At 45.6% G+C, this 10,633-nt stretch overlaps 1 protein-coding gene across 1 annotated transcript; it reads left to right on the forward strand.

Annotated features, from left to right (window-relative positions):
* The first annotated feature begins 221 nt into the window (after positions 1-221).
* Positions 222-10,392, forward strand: GPR62 (G protein-coupled receptor 62). The gene is made up of 2 exons (XM_086936798.1): positions 222-347; positions 8,771-10,392. The coding sequence occupies exon 2, from the start codon at positions 8,903-8,905 to the stop codon at positions 10,124-10,126; it is 1,224 nt and encodes a 407-aa protein (XP_086792924.1). The 5' UTR covers positions 222-347; positions 8,771-8,902; the 3' UTR covers positions 10,127-10,392.
* Positions 10,393-10,633: the final 241 nt, after the last annotated feature.

Consider the following 10,633-nt stretch of genomic DNA (forward strand, 5'->3'; position numbering starts at 1 on the left):
TTGAATCGAAACTCCAAATTGAAAAGCGAGCGAGAAGCAGGGGCGATGAAGTAGGCTGGGACAGGAAGGAAAAACGGCGGAGCATGTCGAGGGAGGGGGAGTGGCGGCTGCTCGCGGGAGGGGCAGAGCTGACAGCAGCACCAGGGTAGTGCGCGGATGAGCGGTCCTTGAAGAGCCACAGCTGGAATCCCGCTGGGTCTAACTGGTTACCAGTGGCGAGAGGCGCTATCCGCTCTGCTCTCGGCCCTTGAACGGCCGGTGCGAGGGAGGACACCCGGTGTAGGGGGGCAGTGAGCAGAAGAGCGGGGAATGCGAGATGCCAGTCTCTGACAACACGGACAACTCAGGTAAGGCGGGTCAGGGGCTTTAAAGTGGGCCGGGTCCTGCCGGTGCTCAGCACCGACAGTTTTTAAAAGAAGGAGCCGCTATCGAACTCTCCATTTTTACCCTCAGGTTGGAAAAAAACGTAACTCTCCAATAGTACAACCGTCACTGTCTTTGGTGTAACTCCAAAGAGACTCGTTTTTTTTCAGTTTAATATGCGCAAACTTGGAGTCTTTACATCAGCACTGGTTACACTACACAAGGACATATTAATGTTTTTAATCACAGCACGTCAGGCTCAAACTCGTTTTCTCAGCTCGAAAGTCGGCAACTCTAGCGTTATGCCACAACCTCGCCCACAAGAGCGAGTTGCATTTTCAATATTATATACAACGAAGTGTGGGGCTGTTGCTTATTTATCTTGTGCAACTAATAACCATTGATAAAGCCAATAGTCCTGTCTTGTTGTAGGTGTAATATTACTTGTTGTGTTAAGTGTCTGGATGAATGGACATGCAGCAAAATCCCAGTGGGGCAGCACACCATGCTAAATACAGATTTGTATCCTACGCGTTTTAAGCCACGCCCTTAATTACTGCGGCCACGCCCCTATGAGAGACCCCCTAGTTTTTGTATACCACTTGAAGCCCTAGACCGCTGGTCGGTAATTCCTTGCCAGGCTGCAACACTCCCCTATCTGGCACAGTTATGTGCGGGAATTCTTTCAGGTCATGATGCGGCATGATAGTTGCGTGCATAGCGCTTACTTCGCTGCTTGAAGCTCATCCCAAGCGCTAAAGGGGGTTACAAGATAGAGAGATATTGGAAGAGAAGGGACTCCCATGGAAGCGAGGTTGAAGGTCCAGGCGAAAGAAAGGAAGGGCACGCACGTCATGCTGGTGGCAGTGCAGTGCTTACACCACGTAACACAGTTTAACAGCTCTAACGAAGAGAAGAAAGGGGAAGGGCGGACCATGCAACGAAGAAAGGGCTCCCGAGGTGGGAGATGAAAGAAAGAAAAGTCAGTGGCAGAAAAAAATATTTCACGCGGGCGTCAGTCAGATCAAGACCACTGCAGTCTGCAAACACGGTTTACCCCCACTTAATAGGAGTACTAATTTTAACCAGAAAACTAGAACAACATAGTAGTATATTTGACTTAATAACGGTGACTTTTTTTTTATAGCTCAGGCGACATGTTGAATCGCCCCTGGCGCCCACGTACCAGGTTCTTTTCTATGAACAAACTCTGCGGTTTCCCTTCATAGTGCAAGCTGCCCAGCCGAGGCGTCGTTAGTGCATTGTCTGGAGATCACGCACTTCCTGTGCCACAATCAGAGCTTTATTTGCCAATGGTGGGGCACGACGAGAAAGCGCGAGACGCTCATAAAAAACCCGAGCATCTTTACATTGGAAGGGATGCTAGTTTGCCCAATTCCCTATCTATAAATAGCAGCCTTTCAAGTCCTGTCGGTTTTAGCAAAGATATGAGTTGAAGCCTCCGGGAGTAAACGATGTGCTTAGGATCATACAGTGTGGCGAAGTGGGGAAGCCGGGATTGGAATTTACTTTGTCTAAGTGGGGAATCCAGGATTGGAACCCAGATGCTTGGTCCCTCACCCCACAACTCAATGTCCTCCAGGTGGAGGCACCCGACTCCACCACAGTGCACTTTAAATTGAGCTTTAATACCCACAAATCCATATATAATTTTGCGACCAACAATGGACAGCGCGCCAAAACTTTTCAAACACTCACCCCCAAATCCAACGCGTCCCCGCAAGGATGTTAGCATAGCAGACCCGATAATAGCTAATTTATCCCCCACACCCGGAACTAGCCCGATGATGAGAGAGAGCCGGGGTGTGGGTTCATCGATTGCCCCTAACACAGACTTAGCTCTTTGTAAAGTCCTCACTTGGAACGTGGCAGGTCTAAACGCTAAGGCTTTAGACCCAACATGGCAAAGATTCATTAAACAACATCACATCCTAGGACTTCAAGAAACGTGGGATACAACACACAGTTTTTCCCTGGATGGTTTCTGCAGCTTTTCTACACCGGCAGTTCCAGGTGTAAGAGGGAGAGCAAAGGGTGGATTACTCACCTTGTGTTCCCTGGATCTAGTAGGGGTTTTCAAAAAACTAGATACCGCATCAACAAATGCCCTTGCGGTGGAGTGGACCCTCCCTAACTCAAAGATTTTTTTGCTGATTAACTTTTATAACTCAAAGGAGTCCGCCATTGTAAATGAACATCTGATCTTTCTGTTAATTTTTTTGTCAGCCTATAGGCGTGATTGCACTACCCTCCCGGAACTGGTTATTCTGGGGGATTTTAACATTCACCCTTGTGAGGGAGGTTGTTTTAATGATAGATATGGGGGTATACCATCTGAAGCCATTCCTCATTTTGAGCATACAACCGAAGGCGAGTACCTAGAGTCCCTTCTAGCCAACCTAAACCTCTTCGAATTCGACCAAGGCATTAGCGAGCCTAGAGCCCCAACTTTTGTTGGGAGAGATGCCAACACTGTCCTGGATTATATCTTTGTTTCAAATGGGGCCTTGGCAAAGGCACATGAGTACAGCGTGGTTGACCTTATTTCATCGGATCATTACCCTGTCCTCCTGACCTTGGACCTAGACTGCTTCCGTACTGGCACCCCGCCAAGTATGGCAGCCCCAAAGAACTTGAAATCTAAAGAGCAGGGAAGGCGCCTGAAATGGGAGATGATTGCTCCAGGTGAATTTTTTCATTCAATCGCCCAAGAATCGGGGGCCAGTTTGGCAGTGTGTTTGGACCCAACTGCTGAGGGCCCTAAGGTTTTGACCGCTTATGAGGAGATCTGTTCCAGGATCAGTAAGAATTTGGAAAGAAGGTCAGCTGGGCAAGGGAATACAAAGACCCATAAATGGTTCAATAAGGAATGTTCAAGGACACATAGTGCTCTGATGAAAGCCATTAAACAAAAACCCAGAGACACGTCATTAGTGGCCAAGCTAAGGAGGGAATACAAAACCATAATCCATAAGCGCAAAACCCAAATTAAGGAGGAAGCTTGGAATAGCCTTTTATCTGTGGATGTGCTGAGAGACAGCAAAAAGTTTTGGGCCATTGTAAATCAGCCCTTTTTTTCTGACAATGGGCCAACGGATTTAGACTGTGTCATAGAGGATAACAGATGGCTAGCCCATTTTGGCAAAATCTATGAGTCTATAGTCCCTGCCTCAACTGCCAAAACCTATGACCTCTCCAACTTGGTTATGGACTTTAACACCATGGAAGTCGAAAGGGCGATTAGAGACACCAGTAAACACAAGGCCCCGGGACCCGATGGGGTACCAGCAGATCTCTATATACAGTACCCACAATTCTGGTCAAAAATTTTAACCAATGTTTTTAATGCTATTCCGACAGCTGGCTTCCCACCCTCTTGGTCTACCCTATAATTGTGCCTATATTCAAGAAAGGAAACAGGGCGGACCCGGCCTGCTATAGACCAATCTCCCTGTTGGACTCTGCCGTTAAGATCTTAGGCATAGTCATCTTGCACAGAATGGAGGATTGGCTGGAGGAGAGCGGGATCCTTTCAGATTTGCAGTACGGGTTCAGGGCACACAGAGGGACAATTGACCAATGTTTGAACCTTCATCTAATTATTAGCAAATACACTGTGGTGAAGGGGGGGCTTCTTTATTTGGGGTTTATGGACCTATCCTCCGCTTTTGATTTGGTTAATCGCTCAAAATTATGGACCATTTTACGAAATTTGGGGTTGGACACTACCTTGGTTAGTTTTTTACATGACCTGCATTCTAATTTGTTTGCGTCTGTTAGGGCATCAAGGGATGGTAGGTGTACAGCAAAGTTTAGATCAGGGAGAGGGGTCAGACAAGGGTGCATCCTGGCCCCTCTTCTCTTTACACTGTACATCAACGCCTTGGGGAAATTTCTGAACCCAGCCACCCCGGACATTCCGCGTATGGGGGGGCTGCCTATCCCGGTCCTCCTATACGCGGATGACGCTGTTCTTATAGCGCGGACTGGCATAGGTCTCCAAAGACTTTTGGACCACTTCGGCCTTTTTATGGAAGCCCTTGATCTAAAAATGAACACCGTCAAGTCCCATGTCATGGTCGTTGGCCCCCGAAAGAAAAATATGAAGATTAGATCCTTCAGCTCTAACAATTCACCAATTTCGAGGGTGCCCTCCTTTTGTTACCTGGGCGTCACTTTTGACGAGAGAGGAACTTGGAAGCCACAAATGAAACTCAAGGAAAACGGAGTTATTAGATCCACAACAGCACTCCTGAGCTTCTCCAAAAGATTGGGCTTGAAACCTATGGAAGCTATGACCAGGATCTACAGAGCCAAATGTATGGCAATCGCTTCCTATGGGGCAGACATTTGGGGCTATGTTCCAACTCCAGGCATACAAATTGCTGAAAACAAATTCATACGGGCCCTGCTGACTCTCCCGAAATCTTCTCCCACACATTCAACCCATAATGAAATAGGCATGGGTTATGTTTCTGATCTTCTAAAAATGTCCCCAGTACTTTGCTGGATTAAAACCTGGACAAATGAAGAAATCAGCTTGAATCATTGCATCCTTAAAGATTGTATATCTCTGGACAAAGCTCATACTATTCCGTGGCTGGCATATGTTAGAGCGGCATGTGCGAGGCTAGGGCGTCCGGAAATGTACTCTCTACCGCAACATCTCAAAAAAGAGGACGCAAAGTGGGTGAAGCAGCACTTTCGGACTTTGTTGGAATGCGAAAGAGAATCGGCTGAACTTAGTAAACCTACGGTCAGATTACTTTTTCAACTTTCCACAACCACAGCTATGGAACCCTATTTAAAATATGTCACAAAGCCCTACCATCGTTTTCTGCTCACAAGGTTTAGATTTAATTTGATCCATCTTATTCTTGGCACGCACACAGAATGGGGTACACCAGAAAATTTTCCCCCTTGCACATGTGACTGTTTTTCAACACAGGACACTTTGCACTTGGTTATGTTCTGTGAGCATTATCTGGTGCCGCGAAAAAAATTCCTTGTTCCCATCTTGAAACCTCTGAATTTCGTTCAGGTACGGCCAGCATTACTATACCTCCAGATGCTGAATTCAGTGCCGGTTGCATATGGCGTAGCTTGTTTTTTAGTAGCAGCCGCCAGACAGAATAAACTAAGAGCTGCCGCACCACTAAATCATCAAATTTGACTTCCTGTATACACTCTGGCGAGAACGTTTTTATATGCTGATATAGGTGTTCCCCATATCTATCAAATCCCCTTTTTTCTTAATGAATGCCCCCTTTTTTGTTTTTTAGACGGAGCAGCAATCAATTCCTTTCATCTGTTTAATTGTTTTTTAAATCTGATTCTATGTATCATGTACTGCTTTTATGGTTTTAATTAACCGAATAAAGTTTTTTTGACTGACTGACTGACACCCCCAGTCACGGATCTGGGTTAAATCCATCATCGTTCTGAGGCTCACTTCGCCACCCCAGTTCAGACCCAGCTATATGAAAATCAGTCTTGACCCTGTGCCTCATAATTCAGCCAGAACTACCAAGCCAGGTTTTCCCTGGACCAGAAGCTAGCATCCTGGGACCATTTTTATTTTTTATTTTTACCTGGGACCGGTTTTGGGGTAACACCCCTCATCAGCCCGTCTACCTTGATTCCTGTGGCAAAGTGTGCAAGGGACCCACGTCTGGGCATACCCTGCCAACTTAGGGCAAACAAAGCAAACACAAGATGATCAACAGAGCATTGAAACTTTTCAGACACTCATCCCCAGTCACAGATCTGGGATGAATCCATCATCGTTCTTTAGCTCACTTTACCACCCCAGTTCAGACTCAGCTATATGCAAATCAGTCTTGACCCTGTGCCTCCTGGGAACAGTCCAACCCGAACTGCCAAGCCAGGTCTTCCCTGGACAGGAAACAAGCATCCTCAAGCCGGTTTGAGGGTAACACCCCTCATCAGCCAGGCTAGCTTGAATCCAGTGGCAAAGCGAGCAATAAGTTTGACATCCAATTTCTTATATTGCACTCAGAAAATGAGTGCTCCCAAATGATGGATCTGGGAGCTGAGCATTAAGAGGATGAAGTGATTTTCCCAAGATTACACAAATACTGTACGCATGGCACGCCAAAAATAGAGGCATTATATCTGTGAAAGAACGCCTTAATCTTAGTCCACAAAACCATGGCCTGTATGTGCTAACTCATTTCGACATAGACACAGAATGGGAAAAACTATTTGACACATTATGCCGAGCATCTCCAATATGCCCAATCTGAAGATTTGCATACATCTTTCTAGTTCAAACTTGAGTGAAATGACTAGAAGTGAAAGAAAAGTTACTCAATCCCTGTTTTGGCTCCAACAATGTGGAAGGGCCTACCGCCTGATTAAACCTGTTTTCTAATTTTATTTTTTTTCCTAAAATATATAACAATATGATTTTTTTGCCTTGAAATCTTAGCTGCCCTTTCTTGTGCTCCTGCCGTCACCTTCCACTAGCACCCGGAATTCCTCAGTGTGCACTTCTGCTTTGCAAAAATGAAAATGTCTCATCACTGTACATTTTTATAAATTTATTGAGTAACATTTACTCGTTGTCTGGCTGTACTTTTATGGATATATATCTGTATCCGAATAAAGATATTGATTGATTGATTGAGTAACATTTATTAAAATGATTTAAAGCCAATTAATGGCCATTATCTCTAGTCTAAGTATTTGAAAAAAGGCCCTGGGCAAAGTTTTAGGACTCAAATATTGAGGGTTGACCTAAAGTGGACAGGAAAGTGGTTGAGCTTCATGACATAGAGGTGGTAACTAATAGATTAATGACTATGTTTCCTTGATGTCCATTATATTTTTTGTAGCCTTTAATACTGCTTTTCACCAAGAATTTCCACTTGTGGCAGATAAGGGTTTCAAAGCACAGGGACAATATGTTTTTCGACCAGGCTCTTGCTCTGAAGTGGGAGAGCCAGGATTCAAACTTAAATCTCTTAGTTCTGCTGCCTCCAACCTTGCGACATAGACCCAATTCTGTCCAGCACCTGGGCAAAGAGGTCGCAAACAATGATACCTCTCTCTTAGGTGGTGTATTTTTAGGTCGAGCCTGGGCAGCGCATGCTGGAGGTACGTTGTTACAACGCATGCTTTTACCACGCATGTCTTTACAACGCAGGTTTTTCAACGCAAGTCTTTACAACGACTTGCGTTGGGGGGTGCTGGATAGTGAATAGTTTAATTTACTATTCCAACTCCAGTCCCCATGGATAGTAGGGAAGGTGTTGGATAGTAAAGAAAACTATTACCTATCCTACAGCGCCCCCCAGCACAATTCGTTGTAATGACTTGCGTTGAAAAACCTGCGTTGTAAAGGCACTGCGTGGTAAAAGTTGCGTCGTAATGGATGTTTCCCGCGCATGTGCTGCTTTGCGAGGCATGCTGTATTGAGGTATGGAATAGAAGCTCTACCCGTTTTCCACCCATCTTTTCAATTGGCTCCTGTTACTGTCCTTTATAAATCTTTGCTTTTCATTCATGAATAGTCTTAGTAATTCCTCCTTGGTACCGCCTTGTCTGCATTTGTAACCTTCCACAAGGACTGGACTTTTTACTTGTGTTGTTGCACGGCCCGCTTTGTCTACTCTGTGAGCACTATTTTCCTGAATAATCTTCCAGTATTCAACCCACGAAGTGCTTTCCTACAAGGCAGCATGCCTCACACTTTTATATTTTTAATAGCAATAGCTTCGGGTCTGCTTTAACTGTAGCGGTCGTGCTCATTTATTTATTTAATTTGCAGCGCGGTGTGCTTTAACTATAGCGGCCACACTTATTTATTTATTTAATTTGCAGCGCACTCAGCTTTAAGTATGGCAGACACACTTTTCCGGCACTGTCTGCTTTAACTTTAGCGGCCAAACTGCAGACCCTTTATTTATTTATGTATATTTAGGTGTGAAAGCGCCCCATACAGCGCTTTCACTTTAATGTTGTCCATGCCCCTTCTTTAGATGCTGCTCACTGTAACCTGAATACAGTGAGCAGCATATAAAGATAGGGGCGCGGCCACCATTAAAGTGGTCATGCATTTTTGAGAGTTTGAGCTATTGTCGTTATAAATAACAATGCCTTTAATATGTGTGTTAGGTTTAAAAATGTATAAGTATATGGCATTGTCGTTTACAATGCCAATAGCTTAAACTTTCACAAATGCGAGACCTATTGCATTGAAAATGCTTGTTTAATGTGTGAAGAGATGTCAGACACTATGCACACCTAGCCATGATCTCCTTTAGATGTGGGGTAGAGCAGCGTCCTGTATGCCTCTCAACCCTCACCAAAATAATACTGTCAGGTTCTGAGCATTGACTTTTTTTTATTTTTTTCTCTTTAGTGCAATCCGGAGAGTCACTGGTCCTTGGCACTGAAGCTGTGTATGTTCCTGGGATGCTGCTGGCATGATCTCCCACTCAAGACTGCTTTTGCTCCCAGCGTATCGGATACTTGGCGTAAGCCCATCAGGTGAATGGCGAACGGAACTGGATCCAATGGATCAGAGGAGGCTGGCATACTCCTTCCCATCTCAGGGGAATTCATGTTACAAGGTGTACTCTGTACTGTCCTCATGGTCGCACTGAACTTAACAGCCTTATTGGCCAACCTCTCGGTCATTGTAGTCATTCTGAAGAACCCAATGCTGAGGAAGTTTGTGTTTGTGGGTCACCTCTGCCTGGTGGATCTCTTATCGGCTGTCCTCCTCATGCCACTAGGGATTGCCTCCACCTCGACGTGTTTCAATATGGATGACTTCACGGTGACCGAATGCCAGTCCTTCATATTTATGAACGTCTGTTTCATCAGTGCCTCCATTCTGACAGTTTCCGCCATCAGCATTGAAAGGTACTACTACATTGTGCACCCAATGAGGTATGAGCTCAGGATGACGCTCGGACTGGTGGGCACTGTGATCTTTTTTATCTGGGTGAAGGCCATCCTGTTTGCTGGCTTTTCCTTACTCGGGTGGTCCCCTCATCTGAGTGACTCTGTTCCCAGGCGGTGCTCTGCTTACTGGAGCCCTAGCACATACAAGAGCATTTTCACCATTGTCTTCAGCATCTTTTGCTTCATGCTCCCCTCCATTGTCATCATCGCTGTCTACGGCAGTATTTACAGGGTTGCCCGATTAGCGTCACTGCAGCATGGACCAGTGCCCTCTTGGTCATCAAACTCCCATGGAAGGTCCGACTCTGTGCACAGTCAAGCAACAATTATCACCACTAGGAATCAGCCCCACCGGCTGTCCCCAGAACGGATCTTCGGAGGAGGGAAAGCTGCTGTCACTCTGATTATCATTGTTGGGCAGTTCCTGTTCTGTTGGCTTCCATTTTTCTCCTTCCATCTTCACTTTTCATTCAATCCACCCATGATGGACGGAGGCCAAGGAGAAGCAGTGGTCACATGGCTGGCCTACTCCTCCTTTGCCATCAATCCTTTTTTGTATGGCTTCCTGAACCGCCAGATCAGGGAGGAGCTGTCTAAGTTGGGTCAACACTTCTTTAGTAGGCCTACAAACCAGGAGGTCTCTAGCCTGGAAGCCTCGGTCCATGAGAACTTCCTGCAGTTCCTGCAGAGGACGAACTGCACCCTGGAAACAGGCTCCAGCTACATTAACTACAGTCCCAGGAGCACCCTCGATCACACGGTCACTGGCGTACGAATCCCAGGGCAGATCCCAGAGGATACATCCTGAACTGGATTATTAGGTGGGATGATGACAAGGGTGGGTGAGAGCGTAGCAATAAACTCAAGGGCATTCATATTAAACAAGTGTGAAGCATGTGGTATATTTACTACTTCTTGAAAAATGTACATTGATTTTAGGAATCTCCAATTTTAGAGAGACTCCCTGTATAATGTATTTCTATTACATGGATGGTTTCCCTTTCCTCACCAAGAAACCTTTCTTGTCTTAAAGGATCCCCTATCATTAAATTTCTCTCTCTCTCTCTCTCTCTCTCTCTCGCTCTCTCGCTCTCTCTCTCTCTCTCTCTCTCTCTCTCGCTCTCTCGCTCTCTCTCTCTCTCTCGCTCTCTCTCTCTTTCTCTCTCTCTCTCTTTCTCTCTCCCTCTCTCTTTCTCTCTCTCTCTCTTTCTCTCTCTCTTTCTCTCTCTCTCTTTCTCTCTCTTATTACCTTTCTCTCTCTCTCTCATTACCTCTCTCTCTTAGATTACCTAAAATGGTTTACCCTCAAATGCAG

The sequence above is a fragment of the Lissotriton vulgaris genome, chromosome 9 (genome assembly GCF_964263255.1).
Source record: "Lissotriton vulgaris chromosome 9, aLisVul1.2, whole genome shotgun sequence".
Taxonomy (NCBI): Eukaryota; Metazoa; Chordata; class Amphibia; order Caudata; family Salamandridae; genus Lissotriton; species Lissotriton vulgaris.